Here is a 21,462-nt window from a genome sequence, read left to right as displayed (position 1 = left end):
ATATGGTCTTTCTGAATAATAAAGTTTATGTTGACTGGTCTCTTAAGGAAGCACAGAAATTTGTGCAATTTTTATATGTAGTTATGCTTTATTTTTGAGAGCGATGTAGATAATTTGATTACATTTTTATTTATTTTTTCCTCTTCCATCAGGGATTTGCAATATGTATCTTCCCTCTTTTTGTCTGCTTTATTATCTATGGAGCAGTCTAGTGCAGTTTAGGTCCCTAGACCATCAACTTATTACGGCAGTTCACACTATGTAGGTCTGAGGTTCTGACAAGTAGGAAGATCCAGTTACCACAAGACAGCTACTCTTCAGTGAAAACCTTTTTCAGCCTCCCAATAAAAGTGAGCCAACAGGCTATCATATCAATGTACTGCCCCTCAGTCTGAACCCTCTGGGGGCTCTGCTAAGCTTTTCCCTAACTTTTCCTTACATTTTAAAGAACTACAGGTGAAACTCGAAAAATTTGAATATCGTGTAAAAGTTCATTTATTTCACTAATTCAACTTAAAAGGTGAAACTAATATGAGACTCATTACACGCAAAGCAGGATAGTTCAAGCCGTTATTTGTCATAATTGTGATGATTATGACTTACAGCTCATGAAAACCCCAAATCCACAATCTCAGAAAATTGGAATATTACATGCAATCAAAACAAGGATTGTACATACCTGTAGAACAATATCGGACCTCTGAAAAGTATAAGTATGTACTCAGTACTTGGCTTGGGCCCCTTTTGCAGCAATTACTGCCTCAATGCGGCGTGGCATGGAAGCCATCAGTCTGTGGCACTGCTGAGGTGTTATTGAACACAAGGATTCTTCAATAGCGGCCTTCAGCTCTTCTGCATTGTTCAGTCTCATCTTTCTCTTGGCAATGCCCCATAGATTCTCTATGGGGTTCAGGTCAGGCGAGTTTGCTGACCAATCAAGCACAGTAATCCCACGGTCATTGGTGCTTTTGGCAGTGTGGACAAGTGCCAAGTCCTGCTGGAAAATGAAGTCGGCATCACCATATACCTTGTCTACGGAAGGAAGCATGAAGTGCTCCACAATCTTTGTAGACTGCTGCGTTGACCCTGGACTTAATGAAGCACAATGGACCAACACCAGCAAATGACACGGCTCCCCAAATCAACACAGACTGTGGAAACTTCACACTGGACTTCAAGCATCTTGCAGTGTGTCTCTCCATTCTTCCTCCATACTGCAAAATTTGCTCTCATCAGAAAAGCGGACTTTGGACCACTGAGCAACAGACCAGGTCTGTTTTTCTTTAGCCCAGGTAAGACGCTTCTGACGTTGTTTGTTGTTCAGGAGTGGCTTAACAAGAGGAATACGACATTTGAAGCCCATATCCAGGGTCCGTCTGTGTTGTGGCTCTTGATGCACTGACTCCAGCCTCAGTCCACTCCTTGTGAAAGTCCCCAACATTTTTGAATGGCCTTTTCCTGACAATCATCTCCAGGCTGCAGTCATCCCTGCTGCTTGTGCACCTTTTCCTTCCACACTTTTCCCTTCTACATAACTTTCTATTAATGTGCTTTGATACAGCACTTTGCAAAAGTAGTTGGATGATCCCAAATGCCTTTTTGAGGTTTTCTCTCCTTATAAAGGGTGTCAATGATGGTTTTCTGCACAACTGTCAGGTCAGCAGTCTTTCCCATGATTGTGATTCTTACTGAACCAGACTCAGACGATTTAAAGGCACAGTAACCCTTTGCAGGTGTTATGGTTTAATTAGCTGATTAGAGTGGGACACTTTGAGCCTAGAATATTGCACCTTTTCACAATATTATAATTTTCTGAAACACTGGATTTGGGGTTTTCATGAGCTGTAAGCAATAATCATCACAATTATGACAAATCACAGCTTGAACTATCTTGCTTTGCATGCAATGAGTCTATCTCATATATTAGTTTCACCATTTTTTTGTTGCTTTAGTGAAATTAACTTTTGCACAATATTCTAATTTTTCAATTTTCACCTGTATATACATTCTGCTATGCTCCCTCTAGCAAAGCGCAGAAGTGTACCTGCAGTTGAGGTTAACACTCCTCAAAAGCAATTTTCTCCTGGGTCACCAATACACAGTGACTTCCCTGGTTTACATTTTATTATAAAAAGAATGTTTTTTTTTTTTTTTTTTAGGCTGTTCCTCTGCAAATGTTTCAAGTCCTGAGTCTCAGGACCCCCCTAGAATCAGTGGGTGAGGGAAGTGTTAACCATCTCCTTAGGCTGCTAATAGGGTGCTGGATATATTTTCTTTATAATGGCTTTCTCTGAATCAGTGTCTTACTGAAACAAGCCAGGGTTACCCTTTTTGTTCCTTCCACTAATTTATACACTTTACTATATATACTATAGTAAATATGTATTTATGCAACCCCTCTGACTGCAGACTGTTTTTTTTTTATTGGAGAGTTGCTGTCCCATAGATCGTGGCACTGTGCAGTTTTGCAGAACCCCATGGTGTCAGTCTGCCTAAAGATTTGCTCTATTGCTGCAATCTAGGTTTCCCGCAAAACACAAGGGGGCCCAGAACTCCTTGGTTTTTATTTTGTTGCTGTGATCTTCATAATATCAACCTGCCCAAAAATCTTCAGTATTACACCTGTCCTATGCAAATAACTAAAGGATCACCTGTATCCTGGAGGCAAACCTTTTGTGGCCTTATGCATTAGTCTCTCTCCCCCCCCCCCCCCCCCATTTTAAAATGTCCCTAATTTTTAGTGCCTGTAATCTACCCTTTCTCTTTAGTATATCACTTCTAATGATGTAACAGATTACCTATTTTACATGTCCTACATGCAATGGGAGCTGATGTGCTCAGTAAGAGTGCCACATATGCAGAGCTTGTACCTTCTTGATTGTGACTTTGTCATGTTCAAATACAATTGCTGGCAGTTTACAAAAAACAGTGACGTAAAAAAAGGGGTCTTGCCCTCTGATAAACTGGATGACAACCTTCTGGCTTCCTTTGTTTAAAGGAAGCCTATAATTGAAAATGCAAATTTTTCCTATGTATAAATTACTTATGTGGGATTTTTTTTAGGGGGTCACTATTTGTTTTTAAAATGTCCCTATTTTGTATTTAAAAAAAGAAAAAAGGGGGTAATGAAATTGATTCCCAACATTTTTACTGCATAGTGTGCCCAGCCATGCACAAAATTGCATGAGTACTACCTTAATTCTTAGTATTGAGACGTTATCAGCTGCCCTTTTATTTCATTTCATGGTAATATGTACTGCCTGTAGTTTGAATTTGACAAATCCAGCCAAATAGACCTTTTTTAAATGAATGCCTCCAAGGCAACACTTTGACATGTAAATACCTTCACGAAAATTTATTTAAAAAAACAATTGTTTCTTTCTAATGACACAGTGAGTCCACGGATCTTCTCAAATTACTATTGGGGAATATCACTCCTAGCTAGCAGGAGGAGGCAAAGAGCACCACTGCAAAGTTGTTAACACCTCCCTTCCCTCCAACCCCAGTCATTCTCTTTGCTTATGTTAAAAGCAAGGAGGTGGTAAAGATTAGGTGTCTGAAAGAAGATTCTAAAATCAAGATTATTTTGAAGCAGAGCAAGTTTGCTCTGCTTCTTCCTGGGGTTTAGCTGTAGTCCATATCAGTCTCTTCAGAGAGCAGTGGCGGCTTTTAAGCAATTGGGAACTTGTGCGGTATAATCCTCACTGCGCCTCTCAAACAGTTGTTGCTGCCCTGTCTTGAAAGCCTGAGTAGGATTATTCAGTCTTTCTTTGTTTTTCACAGGTCCATGTGAGGAGGCGTGCCTCTCAAACCAAGTGAGCTGCCCTGCTGCCGGGCAGTGTTGTATTTAGGTAAGTGCCTAATTGTATTTCTTTCATGTAATTAGCAAGAGTCCATGAGCTAGTGACGTATGGGATATACATTCCTACCAGGAGGGGCAAAGTTTCCCAAACCTCAAAATGCCTATAAATACACCCCTCACCACACCCACAAATCAGTTTTACAAACTTTGCCTCCTATGGAGGTGGTGAAGTAAGTTTGTGCTAGATTCTATGTTGATATGTGTTCCGCAGCAGGTTGGAGCCCGGTTTTCCTCACAGCGTGCAGTGAATGTCAGAGGGATGTGAAGAGAGTATTGCCTATTTGAATTCAATGATCTCCTTCTACGGGGTCTATTTCATAGGTTCTCTGTTATCGGTCATAGAGATTCATCTCTTACCTCCCTTTTCAGATTGACGATATACTCTTATATATACCATTACCTCTGCCGATTCTCGTTTCAGTACTGGTTTGGCTTTCTACTTCATGTAGATGAGTGTCCTGGGGTAAGTAAGTCTTATTTTTGTGACTCTAAGCTATGGTTGGGCACTTTTATATAAAAGTTCTAAATATGTGTTTAAACATTTATTTGCCTTGACTCAGGATGTTCAACGTTCCTTATTTCAGACAGTCAGTTTCATATTTGGGATAATGCATATGAATCAATCAATTGTTTTCTTACCTTTAAAATTTGACTTTTTTTCTCTGTGGGCTGTTAGGCTCGCGGGGGCTGAAAATGCTTCATTTTATTGCGTCATTCTTGGCGCTGACTTTTTTGGCGCAAAATTTTTTTTCTTTGTTTCCGGCGTCATACGTGTCACCGGAAGTTGCGTCATTTTTTGACGTTTTTTTTTTGCGCCAAAAGTGTCGGCGTTACCGGATGTGGCGTAATTTTTGGCGCCAAAAGCATTTAGGCGCCAAATAATGTGGGCGTCTTTTTTGGCGCTAAATATTATGGGCGTCACTATTGTCTCCACATTATTTAAGTCTCATTATTTATTGCTTCTGGTTGCTAGAAGCTTGTTCACTGGCTTTTTTTCTTATTCCTGAAACTGTCATTTAAGGAATTTGATCAATTTTGCTTTATATGTTTTTTCTATTACATATTGCAAGATGTCCCAAATTGACCCTGAGTCAGAAGATACTTCTGGAAAATAGCTGCCTGGTGCTGGATTTACCAAAGTTAAGTGTATTTGCTGTAAACTTGTGGTATCTGTTCCTCCAGCTGTTTGTAATGAATGTCATGACAAACTTGTTAATGCAGATAATATTTCCTTTAGTAATGTTACATTACCTGTTGTTCCATCAACATCTAATGCTCAGTGTTCCTGTTAACATAAGAGATTTTGTTTCTAAATCCATTAAGAAGGCTGTCTGTTATTCCTCCTTCTAGTAAACGTAAAAGGTCCTTTAAAACTTCTCATTTTTCAGATGAATTTTTAAATGAACATCATCATTCTGATAATGATTCCTCTGGTTCAGAGGGTTCTGGTTCAGAGGTTGATACTGATAAATCTTCATATTTGTTCAAAATGGAATTTATTCGTTCTTTACTTAAAGAGGTCTTAATTGCATTAGAAATAGAGGATTCTGGTCCTCTTGATACTAAATCTAAACGTTAAAATAAGGTTTTTAAATCTCCTGTAGTTATTCCAGAAGTTTTTCCTGTCCCTGATGCTATTTCTGAAGTAATCTCCAGGGAATGGAATAATTTGGGTAATTCATTTACTCCTTCTAAACGTTTTAAGCAATTATATCCTGTGCCATCTGACAGATTAGAATTTTGGGACAAAATCCCTACAGTTGATGGGGCTATCTCTACTCTTGCTAAACGTACTACTATTCCTACGGCATATAGTACTTCCTTTAAAGATCCTTTAGATAGGAAAATTGAATCCTTTCTAAGAAAAGCTTACTTATGTTCAGGTAATCTTCTTGGACCTGCTATATCTTTAGCGGATGTTGCTGCAGCTTCAACTTTTTGGTTAGAAGCTTTAGCGCAACAAGTAACAGATCATAATTCTCATAGCATTGTTAATCTTCAACATGCTAATAATTTTATTTGTGATGCCATCTTTGAGATCATTAGGGTTGATGTCAGGTATATGTCTCTAGCTATTTTAGCTAGAAGAGCTTTATGGCTTAAAACTTGGAATGCTGATATGTCTTCTAAGTCAACTTTGCTTTCCCTTTCTTTCCAGGGTAATTATTGGGTTCACAGTTGGATTCTATTATCTCAACTGTTACTGGAGGAAAAGAACTTTTTTACCACAGGATAAAAAATCTAAAGGTAAATTTAGGTCTAATAATCGTTTTCGTTCCTTTCGTCACAATAAGGAACAAAAGCCTGATCCTTCACCCTCAGGAGCGGTATCAGTTTGGAAACCATCTCCAGTCTGGAATAAATCCAAGCCTTTTAGAAAACCAAAGCCAGCTCCCAAGTCCACATGAAGGTGCGGCCCTCGTTCCAGCTCAGCTGGTATGGGGCAGATTACGATTTTTCAAAGAAATTTGGATCAATTCAATTCACAATCTTTGGATTCAGAACATTGTTTCAGAAGGGTACAGAATTGGCTTCAAGATAAGGCCTCCTGCAAGAAGATTTTTTCTTTCCCGTGTCCCAGTAAATCCAGCGAAGGCTCAAGCATTTCTGAAATGTGTTTCAGATCTAGAGTTGGCTGGAGTAATTTTACCAGTTCCAGTTCTGGAACAGGGGCTGGGGTTTTACTCAAATCTCTTCATTGTACCAAAGGAGAATTCCTTGAGACCAGTTCTCAAGTTAAAAATATTGAATCGTTATGTAAGGATACCAACATTCAAAATTGTAACTGTAAGGACTATCCTGCCTTTTGTTCAGCAAGGGCATTATATGTCCACAATAGATTTACAGGATGCATATTCCGATTCATCCAGATCACTATCAGTTTCTGAGATTCTCTTTTCTAGACAAGCATTAGCAGTTTGTGGCTCTGCCGTTTGGCCTAGCAACAGCTCCAAGGATTTTTACAAAGGTTCTCGGTGCCCTTCTGTCTGTAATCAGAGAACAGGGTATTGTGGTATTTCCTTATTTGGACGATATCTTGGTACTTGCTCAGTCTTCACATTTAGCAGAATCTCATACGAATCGACTTGCATTGTTTCTTCGAGAACATGGTTGGAGGATCAATTTACCAAAGAGTTCATAGATTCCTCAGACAAGGGTAACCTTTTTAGGTTTCCAGATAGATTCAGTGTCCATGACTCTGTCGCTGACAGAAAAGACGTCTGAAATTGGTTTCAGCTTGTCGAAACCTTCAGTCTCAATCATTCCCTTCGGTAGCCTTATGCATGGAAATTCTAGGTCTTATGACTGCTGCATCGGACGCGATCCCCTTTGCTCGTTTTCACATGCGACCTCTTCAGCTTTGTATGCTGAACCAGTGGTGCAGGGATTACAGATATCTCAATTGATATCTTTAAAACCGATTGTACGACACTCTGACGTGGTGGACAGATCACCATCGTTTAGTTCAGGGGCTTCTTTTGTTCTTCCGACCTGGACTGTAATTTCAACAGATGCAAGTCTGACAGGTTGGGGAGCTGTTTGGGGGTCTCTGACAGCACAAGGGGTTTGGGAATCTCAGGAGGTGAGATTACCAATCAATATTTTGGAACTCCGTGCAATTTTCAGAGCTCTTCAGTCTTGGCCTCTTCTGAAGAGAGAGTTGTTCATTTGTTTTCAGACAGACAATGTCACAGCTGTGGCATACATCAATCATCAAGGAGGGACTCACAGTCCTCTGGCTATGAAGGAAGTATCTCGAATTCTGGTTTGGGTGGAATCCAGCTCCTGTCTAATTTCTGCGGTTCATATCCCAGGTATAGACAATTGGGAAGCGGATTATCTCAGTCGCCAAACTTTACATCCGGGCGAATGGTCTCTTCACCCAGAGGTTTTTCTTAGGATTGTTCAAATGTGGGGACTTCCAGAAATAGATCTGATGGCTTATCATCTAAACAAGAAACTTCCCAGGTATCTGTCCAGATCCAGGGATCCTCAGGCGGAAGCAGTGGATGCATTGTCACTTCCTTGGAAGTATCATCCTGCCTATATCTTTCCGCCTCTAGTTCTTCTTCCAAGAGTAATTTCCAAGATTCTGAAGGAATGCTCGTTTGTTCTGCTGGTGGCTCCAGCATGGCCTCACAGGTTTTGGTATGCGGATCTTGTCCGGATGGCCTCTTGCCAACCGTGGACTCTTCCGTTAAGACCAGACCTTCTATCGCAAGGTCCTTTTTTCAATCAGGATCTCAAATCCTTAAATTTGAAGGTATGTAGATTGAACGCTTGATTCTTAGTCAAAGAGGTTTCTCTGACTCTGTGATTAATACTATGTTACAGGCTCGTAAATCTGTATCTAAGAAGATATATTATCGAGTCTGGAAGACTTACATTTCTTGGTGTCTTTCTCATCATTTTTCCTGGCATTCTTTTAGAATTCCGACAATTTTACAGTTTCTTCAGGATGGTTTGGATAAAGGTTTGTCTGCAAATTCCTTGAAAAGACAAATCTCTGCTCTTTCTGTTCTTTTTCACAGAAAGATTGCTAATCTTCCTGATATTCATTGTTTTGTACAAGCTTTGGTTCGTATAAATCCTGTTAAGTCAATGTCTCCTCCTTGGAGTTTGAATTTGGTTCTGGGGGTTCTTCAGGCTCCTCCTTTTGAACCTATGCATTCACTGGACATTAAATTACTTTCTTGGAAAGTTTTTTGTTTCTTTTGGCCATCTCTTCTGCTAGAAGAGTTTCTGAATTATCTGCTCTTTCTTGTGAATCTCCTTTTCTGATTTTTCATCAGGATAAGGCGGTGTTGCGAACTTCTTTTAAATTTTTACCTAAGGTTGTGAATTCTAACAACATTAGTAGAGAAATTGTGGTTCCTTCATTGTGTCCTAATCCTAAGAATTCTAAGGAGAGATCTTTGCATTCTTTGGATGTAGTTAGAGCTCTGAGATTATGTTGAAGCTACTAAAAATTTCCGAAAGACTTCTAGTCTATTTGTTATCTTTTCCGGTTCTAGGAAAGGTCAGAAGGCCTCTGCCTTTTCTTTGGCATCTTGGTTGAAATCTTTAATTCATCATGCTTATGTCGAGTCGGGTAAAACTCGGCCTCAAAGGATTACAGCTCATTCTACTAGGTCAGTTTCTACTTCCTGGGCGTTTAGGAATGAAGCTTCGGTTGATCAGATTTGCAAAGCAGCAACTTGGTCTTCTTTGCATACTTTTACTAAATTCTACCATTTTGATGTGTTGTTCTTCTGAAGCAGTTTTTGGTAGAAAAGTACTTCAGGCAGCTGTTTCAGTTTGATTCTTCTGCTTATAATTTCAGTTTTTTTCATTATAAGATTTAAACTTTATTTTGGGTGTGGATTATTTTCAGCGGAATTGTCTGTCTTTATTTTATCCCTCCCTCTCTAGTGACTCTTGCGCGGAAGATCCACATCTTGGGTATTCATTATCCCATACGTCACTAGCTCATGGACTCTTGCTAATTACATGAAAGAAAACAATTTATGTAAGAACTTACCTGATAAATTCATTTCTTTCATATTAGCAAGAGTCCATGAGGCCCACCCTTTTTTGTGGTGGTTATGATTTTTTTTGTATAAAGCACAATTATTCCAATTCCTTATTTTTTATGCTTTCGCACTTTTTTCTTATCACCCCACTTCTTGGCTATTCGTTAAACTGATTTGTGGGTGTGGTGAGGGGTGTATTTATAGGCATTTTGAGGTTTGGGAAACTTTGCCCCTCCTGGTAGGAATGTATATCCCATACGTCACTAGCTCATGGACTCTTGCTAATATGAAAGAAATGAATTTATCAGGTAAGTTCTTACATAAATTATGTTTTTCTTGGGTCAGGAGAATATGGCACTTTTACAGTTAAATCTGTATGGGACCTTTTTTTATTTTAAAGAAATACTAACCCCAATTTTTTTTCTTTCATCATTCAGATAGAGCATGCAATTTTAAGCAACTTTCTTATTTACTCCTATTAATTTTTCTTTATCATGTTATCTTGATTTGAAAAAGCAGTAATGAAATGTTAGGAGCCGGCCCATTTTTAGTTCAGCACCTGGGTAGCACTTGCTGATTGGTTTGCTACATTTAGCCACAAATCAGCAAGTGCTACCCAGGTGCTGAACAAAAAATGGTCCGGCTCTAAAGCTTACAGTACTGCTTTTTTCAAATCAAGATAGCATGAGAAGAAAGATAAATTGATAATAGGAGTAAATTGGAGCATGAGATTTTAAGCACCTTTCTATCTGAATCATGAGAGAAAAAAATTGGGTTTAGTATCCCTTTAATACAATCCTATTTAGGCTCAATGGGATTCATATGGGCAGTTATGCAGGCACTGGGGGCTTGAGGATCAGTAGCATATTTGCTGATATGCTGCTGTTATAGAGGCTCAGCTCCGGTTTAATTCTTGGTGGTATGTGTTTTTGTGACGGCTACAGGGATAATGGCGCCCGGGAGTTCATTTTACTCACGCATATGATTAGGACGGGCTTTCTGTGGCGGCAAGATTGTGTTGAACACTTCTGGTTTCTTCTGTGCAATCCGGTATAGAGGGTTTCGTTGCGGCTCTGCTAGCAAGGATATTGCCGACTGGTAGCCTGTTTGAGCTGCTCTGGGTCCGGATTTGCAAGGCTGCAACTTGGTCCTCTCCACATTTTTTTTCAAAGTTCTACATATTTGACTTTTTTTTTTGCGTCGCCCGTGGCCGTTTTTTGGGAGAAAGGTTCTTCAAGCAGTGGTTCCTTGTCTTGCCCCCTCCTGTATCTGTGTATTCTAGCTTTGGTATTGAATCCCATTAGTAATTAAGATCCGTGGACTCATCGTGTCTTAAAGAAAATTTATGCTTACCTGATCATTAATTTTTATTTTAATTTTTTTACGCAATGAGTCCACGGCCCGCCCTGTTTGTTTTTTTTGTAAGACAAGTTTTAAAAAAAAAACAAACAAACAAAAAAAACAACCTAAAACACCTCTGCATCTTGGTTTTTCCTTAACTTCGGTCGAATGACTGGAGTGGGAGGGAAGGGAGGAGCTATTCAACAGCTTTGCTGTGGTGCTCTTTGCCGCCTCCTGCTGACCAGGAGGTGAATATCCCATTAGTAATTAAGATGATCCGTGGACTCATAGTGTCAAAAAAGAAATACATTTTATCAGGTAAGCATAAATTTTCTTTTTCATGGTACCAAAGGAGGGCATGTTTCGCCAGATTCTAGACGCAAAGTGCTTAAACAATTTCTGTCTGTTCCATCGTTTAAAATGGAGACATAAGGTCTATACTGCCCCTAGTTCAAGAGGGTCAGTTTATGACTATGATAAGACGCTTAATGTGCCAATACACAAGGATCACTTCAGGTTCTTAAGGTTTGCCTTTCTGGATCAGCAGTTAGTTTGTAGCTTTTCCCTTTGGGCTGGCTACTGCTCCAAGAATCTTCACGAAGGTTCTGGGAGCTCTGCTCGCGGTGGCAAGATCCAGAGGAATAGCTGGGGCTCCTTATCTGGACGACATTCTGGTTCAGGCTCCGTCCTACCAGCTGACAGAGAATCATTCGAGAGCTCTTCTGCAATCTCATGGATGGAAGGTAAACTCAGAAAAGAGTTCTCTGGTTCCCTGTACTAGAGTGGAGTTCCTGGGCATGATAATAGACTCCATAGCCATGAAGATATTCCTTACAGACAAGAGACGTTGCACGATTGTCTCCAGCTGTCTTGCACTTCAAGCCTCAAGGCCATTAGTGGCCCGGTGCATGGAGGTGATTGGGCTCATGGTATCCACTATAGATGTCATTCCATTCGCCAGATTCCATCTCCGGGCTCTTCAGCTGTGCATGCTGAGGCAGTGGAATACGATCATTCAAACTTGTCCCAACTGACAACCGGTCTAGGGGGTCTCTTGGTGGCTCCGTCCAAACCAGGTGTCTCAGGGGACATCCTTCCTCAGACCGTCTTAGGAGATGGTGACTACAGGCGTGAGTGTCTCAGGTTGGGGAGTGGTTTGGGATGCCAGGAAGGCACATGGCAGGTGGAGTTGGAAGGAGTCTCTTCTCCCGATCAGCATCCTGGAATTTCGGCAATCTTCAATGCTCTGGAGGCTTGGCCCCTCCTGGGTTTGTCCAAGTTCATCAGATTCCAGTCGGACAACATTACCTTGGTGGCTTACATAAACCACCATGGGGGGGGGGCGCGAGAAGCTCCCTAGCCATGAGGGAAGTGTATCGGATTCTGGAGTGGGCGGAGGCCCACGAATGCTCGCTATTAGTGATCCACATCCCAGATGTGGACAACTGGGCAGCGGACTTTCTCAGACAATCATTTCATCCAGTAGAATGGTCTCTTCACCCTGAAGTTTGTATAGATTTGCAACAGTTGGGGGACTCTGGAGAGGGATCTCATGGCATCCAGGCTCAACTGCAAGCTACCCAGAAGTTCACGGTCCAGGGATCCCTAGGCAGAACTGATAAATGCCTTAGTATTGCCTTGGGGATTCAACCTAGTGTACATATTTCCACCGTTACTTCTACCTTGTGTAGTGGCACGCATCAAACAGGAGCAAGAGGCAACTATGCTAATTGCTCCATAGTGTCCGCGGAGGACGTGGTTTGCGGATCTAGTGGGGATGTCATCCTCCCCTCCATGGAGGTTGCCCTGTCACAGGGATTTGCTGGTGTAGGGCCCCTTTGTGCATCAGAATCTAGATTCTGAGGCTGACTGTGTGGAGATTGAACGCTTAGTCTTAGCTAGAAGAGGTTTTTCTGAGAGGGTGATTGATACTCATTCAAGCCCGAAAGCCGGTCACCCGTCGCATCTATCATAAGGTGTGGATGACCTACTTACTCTGGTGTGAATCTCGTGGATATTCCTGGCATAAGGACAGGGTATCCAGAATTCTTTCCTTCCTCCAGGACGGTCTGGAGAAGGGACTTGCTGCCAGTTCCTTAAGGGGACAGATTTCGGCTTTATCTGTGCTGTTACACAAGAAGCTTGCTGAGCTCCCTGATATTCAGTTTTTTGTTCAGGATCAGGCCTGTGTTTAGACATTCTGCTTCTCCTTGGAGTTTGAATTTGGTTCTGAAGGTTTTTGCAGGGGCCTCCGTTCGAGCCTATGCACTCTCTTGACATTAAAAACTGTCTTGGAAGGTTCTTTTTCTATTGGCCATTGCTTTGGCACGCAGAGTGTCTGAATTAGCGGGCTTGCAATGTGAATCTCCTTACCTGGTTTTCCATGCAGATAAGGCTGTCCTTCGCACTTGACTGGGATTTCTCCCTAAGGTTGTCTGATCGCAACATTAATCAGTAAATTCTGGTTCCTTGTGTCCTAAATCACCTTCTTTGAAGGAACGGTTACTTCATAACTTGGATGTGGTTCGAGCCTTGAAATTCTATCTTCAGGCTACGAAGGATTTCAGACAAACTTCAGCTTTGTTGTCTATTCAGGGAAGCCCAAGGGGCAGAAGGCTTCTACTTCCCTATATTTTTAGCTGAGGAGCATGATTCGTTCGGCATATGAGACAACAGGACATAAACCTCCTCAGAGGATTACGGCTCATTCAATTAGAGCTGTGGCTTCTTCTTGGGCCTTTAAAAATGAGGCCTCTATGGAGCAGATTTGTTAGGCGGCTACCTGGTCCTCCTTACATACTTTAACAAAGTTTTACAAATTTGACGTTTTTGCTTTGGCTAAAGCAGCTTTTGGGAAAAAAGTTTTGCATGCTGTGGTGCCCTCAGAATAGGGTCCGCCTCCTTTTTACCCTCCTGTTTTTTATTCAGTGTTCTCTAGAGCTTGGGTATTTGTTTCCCACAAGTAATGAATGAAGCCATGGACTCTCCTCGTATTAGATGGAAAACAAATCAAATTATGCTTACCTGAATTTTATTTCCATCCCGCCCGGTTCTGTTTTTCGGACCTAATTTTTTTTTTTTTTCTGGCACCTTTTGTACCCTGATATTAATCCTACTGTTCCTTGTTTCCTTGGCAGAATGACTGGTGGATGAGGGGAGTGGGGGTGGGTGTCTTTGCCTCCTTCTGGTGGCCAGGTCCTGTATATCCTACAAGTAATGAACGAAGCCGTGGACTCTCCTAACAATGGAAATTTAAATTATTTAGGTAAACATAATTTAATGTTTTTCTGTAGTGTTGCGCTTCCCCCTCTCAATATCCTACACTGAAAACTTAAGATTTAACGCTCAAATATGAATTGCAGAAACCCAGGACATTGGTGGGCTGCCCACCCGCCTCCCTGCTGCTCCCACCCACAAACGATCGGCACCATCAATGCCCGATGCAGAGAAGGGCCATAGTGGCTCTCTGCATCGGTGGCTAAAAAAAGGTAGTGATTCCTCAATACCAAAGCATCACTGCAACACCTTGAAAGCGGTTGGAAGCAATCATGATTGCTTCCACCACTTGAAACCTCTGAGGACGTACAGGGTACGTCCTTGGTCACTGACAGTTTTTGTAGGACATACCCTGTATGTCCTTGGTGGTTAAGGGGTTAATATTGAATATCTGATGAAAGAATGAGTGAGTTTACACCCTGTTCCAAATTATTATGCAAATTCTATTTCCGTGTCACAAAGATTAACCCCTTAACGACTGAGGACGTGCAGGGTACGTCCTCAGAAAAAAGGCAGTTAATGCCTGAGAACGTACCCTGCACGTCCTCAGTGTGGAAAGCAGCTGGAAGCGATCCTGCTCGCTTCCAGCTGCTTTCCGGTTATTGCAGTGATGCCTCGATATGGAGGCATCCTGCAATAACGTTTTTAAGTCATCCGGTGCAGAGAGAGCCACTCTGTGGCCCTCTCTGCACCGGAGATCGGTGGCTACCTGCGTTGGTGGGTGGGAGCCGGACCGGGAGGCGGGTGGCGGCCATCGATGGCCATGTGGATGTGAAGGGGGGCGGGATCGTGGGCGGGGGTGGCTGGGGGCGCGCACGGGAGGGTGGGGGCGGGCGCGTGCACGGGGAGGGAGCGGGTGGGAACCGCTACACTACAGAAAATGGGAAATAAAAAATATATAAAAAATAAAATGTTAAACAATAAGCAAGGTGGTGGGGGTTAGTCTGTGGGGGGTGGGGGGGGGGGAAGCTACACTACAGAAACCCCCCCCCCAAAAAAAGCATTTTTTTATTGTAAACTGGGTACTGGCAGACAGCTGCCAGTACCCAAGATGGCCCCCAATAAGGCAGAGGGGAGGGTTAGAGAGCGGTTTTGGGGGGGATCAGGGAGGTTGGGGGCTAAGGGGGGGATCCTACACAGTAGCATATGTAAATATGCTAAAAAAAAATTCATTTTTTTTTAAAACCCTTTTATTTTAGTACTGGCAGACTTTCTGCCAGTACTTAAGATGGCAGGGACAATTGTGGGGTGGGGGAGGGAAGGGAGCTGTTTGGGAGGGATCAGGGGGTGGGATGTGTCAGATGGGAGGCTGATCTCTACACTAAAGCTAAAATTAACCCTGCAAGCTCACTACAAACTCCCTAATTAACCCTTTCACTGCTAGCCATAATACACGTGTGAGGCGCAACAGGATTTAGTGGCCTTCTAATTACCAGAAAGCAACGCCAAAGTCATATATGTCTGCTATTTCTGAACAAAGGGGATCCCAGACAAGCATTTACAACCATTTGTGCCATAATTGCACAAGCTGTTTGTAAATGATTTCAGTGAGAAACCTAAAATTGTGAAAAATTTTACGTTTTTTTTAATTTGATCGCATTTGGCGGTGAAATGGTGGCATGAAATATACCAAAATGTGCCTAGATCAATACTTGGGGTTGTCTACTACACTACACTAAAGCTAAAATTAACCCTACAAGCTCCCTAAAAGCTCCCTAATTAACCCCTTAACTGCTGGGCATGATACACTTGTGGTGCGCAGTGGCATTTAGCGGCCTTCTAATTACCAAAAAGCAACGCCAAAGCCATATATGTGTGCTATTTCTGAACAAAGGGGATCCCAGAGAAGAATTTACAACCATTTATGCCATAATTGCACAAGCTGTTTGTAAATGATTTCAGTGAGAAACCTAAAGTTTGTGAAAAAATTTGTGAAAAAGTGAACAATTTTTTGTATTTGATCGCATTTGGCGGTGAAATGGTGGTATGAAATATACCAAAATTGGCCTAGATCAATACTTTGGGATGTCTACAAAAAAAAAATATTTACATGTCAAGGGATATTCAGGGATTCCTGAAAGATATCAGTGTTCTAATGTAACTAGCGCTAATTTTGGAAAAAAATGGTTTGGAAATAGCAAAGTGCTACTTATATTTATGGCCCTATAACTTGCAAAAAAAGCAAAGAACATGTAAACATTGGGTATTTCTAAACTCAGGACAAAATTTAGAAACTATTTAGCATGGGTGTTTTTTGGTGGTTTTAGATATGTAACAGATTTTGGGGGTCAAAGTTAGAAAAAGTGTGTTTTTTTTCCATTTTTCCTCATATTTTATCATTTTTTTTTATAGTAAATTATAAGATATGATGAAAATAATGGTATCTTTAGAAAGTCCATTTAATGGCGAGAAAAACGGTATATAATGTGTGGGTACAGTAAATGAGTAAGAAGAAAATTACAGCTAAACACAAACACCGCAAAAATGTAAAAATAGCCTTGGTCCCAAACGGACAGAAAATGGAAAAGTGCTCTGGTCACTAAGGGGTTAAATATTTTTTTTTTTTTTTTTAGTTTAACTCATTGATGGCATTGTGTCTCAGGGCTCTTTTGATCACTGAAAACAATCTGACACCTGTGATAATTAGATTGCCAGGTGAGCCCAATTAAAGGAAAAAAATACTAAAGGAGGGTGTTCCACATTAAGCAGAGCACCATTTTCAAGCAATATGGGGAAGAAAAAGGATCTCTCTGCTGCCGAAAAGAGTGAAATAGTTCAATGCCTTGGACGAGGTATCAAAACATTAGATATTTCACGAAAACTTAAGCGTGATCATCACACTATTAGGAGATTTGTGGCTGAGTCAGAGCACAGACAGGTTCGTGCAGATAAAGGCACATTGTGGAAGATTTCTGCCAGATCCATGCATCGGATCAAGAGAGCAGCTGCTAAAATACCATTACATAGCAGCAAACAGATATTTGAAGCTGCTGGTGCCTCTGGAGTCCCACGAACATCAAGGTATAGTCCTCCAGAGTCTTGCAACTGTGCATAAACCTTCCATTCGGCCACCACTAACCAATGCTCACAAGCAGAAACGGCTGCATTGGGCAGAAAAATACATGAAGACTAATTTTCAAACAGTCCTGTTCACTGATGAGTGCCGTGCAACCCTGGATGGTCCAGATGGATTGAGTAGTGGATGGTTGGTAGACAGCCACCCTGTCCCAACAAGGCTGTGACGTCAGCAAGACAGTGGTGGAGTCATGTTTTGGGCCAGTATCATGGGAAGAGAGCTGGTCGGCCCCTTTAAGGTCCCCGAAGGTGTAAAGATGACCTCTGCAAAGTATGTGGAGTTCCTGACTGACCACTTCCTTCCCTGGTACAGAAGGAAGAACTATGCTTTCCGTAATAAAATCATCTTCATGCATGACAATGCACCATCTCATGCTGCAAAGAATACCTCTGCATCAATGGCTGCTATGGGGATAAAATGAGAGAAAGTCATGGTGTGGCCTCCACCCTCCCCTGACCTCAATCCTATTGAGAACCTTTGGGGCATCCTCAAGCAAAAGATCTGAGGGTGGGAGGCAGTTTACATCCAAACTGCATCTCTTGGAGGCTATTCTGACATCTTGCAAACAAATTCAAACAGACTGTCCAAAAACTCACAAGTTCAATGGATGCAAGGCTTGTGAATATCAAATAAGGGGTCCTATGTTAAAATGTAACGTGACCTGTTAAAATGTTGAACAAGTTAAAATGTTGTTCAAAGTTTGATTGAAATAGCTTTTGATTTCAGTAAATATGCTGCAAACACATGACAATTTTCAGTTATTTACAACCTATAAAGTATTTTGAAACTTACTGTGCATAATTTGGAACAGTGCATTGTAAGTTTTTTTTTTTTTTTTTTATTTTTTTTTTTTTTTATTTTGAATAAAAATTCTATCATTAGGAGGTTTGTTCAATAAAATTTGAATTGTACTCTTAATAGTTGATACATGAGAATTATGCTGACTGTTGTTTACATCAATTATTTAGGTAAATGAGATCATTGGCATAATTTGGAACAGGGTGTAATGTCCCTTTTTTAAAGGGACAGTCAAGTCCAAAATTAAACTTTCCAATTTACTTTTATCACCAATTTTGCTTTGTTCGCTTGGTAACCTTAGGTGAAAGCTTAACCTAGGAGGCTCATATGCTAATTTCTTAGACCTTGAAGGCCGCCTCTAATCTGAATGCATTTTGACAGTTTTTCACCACTAGAGGGCGTTAGTACATGTTTGTCATATAGATAACATTGAGCTCACGCACCTGAAGTTACCTAGGAGTCAGCACTGATTAGCTAAAATGCAAGTCTCAAAAGAACTGAAATAAGGGAGCAGTTTAGAGGCTTAGATAAAAGGTAATTAGAGGTAAAAAGTATATTAATATAACTGTTGGTTATGCAAAACTTGGGAATGGGTAATATCCATTTAAAGGACCAGTCAACACATTAGATTTGCATAATCAACAAATGCAAGATAACAAGACAATGTAGTAGCACTTAGTCTGAACTTCAAATGACTAGTGTTTTTTTTTTTTTTTTTATAACAAATTTCAAAGTTATGTATTTCCACTCCCCTTGTACCATGTGATAGCAATCGATCACAAATGCATATATGTATAGTCTGTGAATTCTTACACATGCTCAGTAGGATCTGGTGACTCAAGTGTAAATATAAATGAATGTGCACATTTTTTTTTACTTGAAGTAAATTGGAAAATGGTTTAAAATTACATGCTGTATCTGAATCATGAAAATTTAATTTAACCTGAGTGTCCCTTTAAACAAATTCTTGTGTTTAAATTCAGTAATGCAATAGCACTTAGAATTTTAAATGAGCAAATATTTTTTTTTTTTTTGGGGCTAATTGCCACATGCTATTCAGGGTCACTGCCACGACCCCAAAAATATATCCAAAGATTAATCACAATGGATAGCAGGACTGTATCAAAATGTTAATTTATTGTATCCGTTGTGACATTTTGAGAATACTTTCTTTATGCATGATTAAGGGTGTTTTTCTACGTGGAATACAATAAATTACCCTCTATCATGTGACAGTCATTAAACTCTTGCACATGATTAGTAGTAGCTGGTGCTTCATAGAATGTACTGGAAGTCTCTTAAAATAGCATGGCCTATCTGAATTATGGAAGTTTTAATTTTGACTAAGTGGTTTACAGATTTTAGTTTGGTAATCTTTATTTACTATATTTATTGGTAATTGGTGCTTAATGTTCTTTATTACAGGCCAAAGCTTGAAGTATCCAGGCTGTCCAAGATGCACATATTTCGCTTGTTTCAGCAACTTTCCAGAAATCACAAAGGAAAAGACGAACTGACTGGCTCATACAGTGAAGTCAAAGAGGCAGCTACTGATTACCAGAAAAATAAAGAACAGTTCATTAAGGCTCTGCAAGAAATGGGTTATGGGAATTGGATCAGCAAACCACAGGAAGAGAAGACCTTTTGTGTAGCATGATTTTTCCTTCTGTGCAGGGATAGTTAATTTTGTTCTGTTTCATTTTTTCGTTGTTGTAGGGGAATGTTAACAGATCTGCATTGGCGTGTACCTGGAAATGCCATCCTTTTTGTCTTAGCACATTATTTTAACTGCTTTCATCATAAACCTGTATTGTCTGCAGTTACCAAAAAACAAGCAATCAAATGATAATTTTAATAGTCATTGAAATTTTAGTTTTTCTGTTTTGCAATTTTGTTGTAAATTTAAAATGTATTTTTCAACAGTTTAAATTTGTGGCATTTTTACTTTTCAGCACAGGAGTATTGTGCATAGATAACTTTTTTATTTTTGGTCAGTTTTAAATCATTGAACATCAACTATCCATTTATTTTATTCTGAATCCTGTCATTGCACTGTAGGGATGGTGTTAGCTGTTCTCAATAACTTTTCAATTTAAGGGTTAAAAAGACCACCTTTCGTGTGTGTTTTATAAATATGGATTTAATATAAGAAAATGTGTAATATTAGAAAAGCCCAAACTTTTTTCCATGTGTGTTGTATATTTTACATTCTCTCATAAATGTATCGCTATTGCAAGGATACAGTGACTTAAAGTAGGTATTTCCAAGCAGCACCAGCTATTGTAAGTCCCACTGATGTTTCTTGTTAGAAATTTGTAATGCAAACTGATCATACGTACATTTTTTTTTTTTTTTTTTTATATTCTTTCTCTTTTATATCCTCCAGTTGCAATTTGCATTTGAGCAGTTTAGTACAGCTAATGTCAATGCATGTGGTTGCTATTGTATTTGTAAATTCAACTTTTGTTTATAAATGTTAGTCTAGCAGTGGCTAGCTAGGGGTAGATTTATTTTGCTATATATATTTTTTTTTTTTTGGAGGGGGGGATTATTTTGTTTGTTTTTTTTTTTTTTTTACATTCCACTTTTAAATCTCAACAATTTCACCAAGAGTGTTTCTGTCAGAATGTACTTTTACTTTATTTTATTTTTGTCTGTGCGAGCTGATTCATGCAGCTGACAGTTGTACTTAAAAACAAGACATCTTGCGTTTTGAGTGTCGTTCTGTAAACAGCAGAAAGGCTGTGCATGATTTTTCAGTAAACCAGGTTTAGTTTTCTGTAGGAGATTTCAACAAACAGGGTTACTCTTGTTGAGACCCTTTTTAATGGTAGTATCAACATGACCTGTGCCTAAGCTTTGATCTTTGCAGGATTTGTGTGGTCTCAGACAACTGTATACATGAAGTTCTGTTGATGCAATAAAATATCTAAAATCCTTTTTTGTGTTTTTGTTTAAGTGGGGGCACTGTGAAACTGCAATATTACAACACACACGTGTGTGTATATCTATCTCGAACAAGCAATTAATTCTAAGCACATCTTAGACAGGAAACTCCAATTTCTTTTACAAGATATGCCGAGTCCACGGGTTTCATCCTTGTGGGATTTATCCTCCTGCTAACAGGAAGTGGCAAAGAGCACCACAGCAGAGCTGTTACATAGCTCCTCTCCGAACTCCTCCCCCCAGTCATTTTCTTTGGCTATGCTAGTAATAGGAAGGGTAAAGTGATAGTGGTGACAAAATTAGTTTTATTTTCCTCCAAGATATATTTTATTTTAAATGGTACCGGTGAGTACTATTTTGATCAGGGAGCATATGGAAAATTTCTCCCTGAAATTGATGATCTTAGCAGCAGTTACTAAGTTCAATTATGTTTCCCACTAATCTGAAGGTAATGATGGAAACTCTTCAGTGTGAGGACGGTCTCATGCAGTGAACAGCATTTGAGGTATGTCAGCCTATTTCTCTCTGAGAAAACTTGGTGTATCAGAATTGGCTGTTTTTGGTTCCTTATAAACGGAACAGGGTAAGCAGTAGTCCTAAACCAAAAGGGGAGTTACTGTCATACCGGGTATTTCTTACATCATTGCAGC

At 40.2% G+C, this 21,462-nt stretch overlaps 1 protein-coding gene across 4 annotated transcripts in view; it reads left to right on the top strand.

The window, feature by feature from the left end:
* The window catches only part of ADAR (adenosine deaminase RNA specific), a 72,656-nt gene extending 51,851 nt beyond the window's left edge, over positions 1-20,805 (top strand). For all 4 annotated transcript variants that reach the window (XM_053704465.1, XM_053704464.1, XM_053704466.1 and 1 more), the window contains exon 15: positions 19,292-20,805. In XM_053704465.1, the coding sequence (XP_053560440.1) occupies positions 19,292-19,523 (232 nt within the window). In that variant the 3' untranslated portion in view covers positions 19,524-20,805. The remainder of the gene's footprint in view (positions 1-19,291) is intronic.
* The last annotated feature ends 657 nt before the right edge of the window (positions 20,806-21,462 follow it).

The sequence above is a fragment of the Bombina bombina genome, chromosome 1 (assembly GCF_027579735.1).
Source record: "Bombina bombina isolate aBomBom1 chromosome 1, aBomBom1.pri, whole genome shotgun sequence".
Taxonomy (NCBI): Eukaryota; Metazoa; Chordata; class Amphibia; order Anura; family Bombinatoridae; genus Bombina; species Bombina bombina.
Note: the sequence above shows the minus strand (reverse complement) of the source record. Positions and strands in the feature narration are given on the sequence as shown.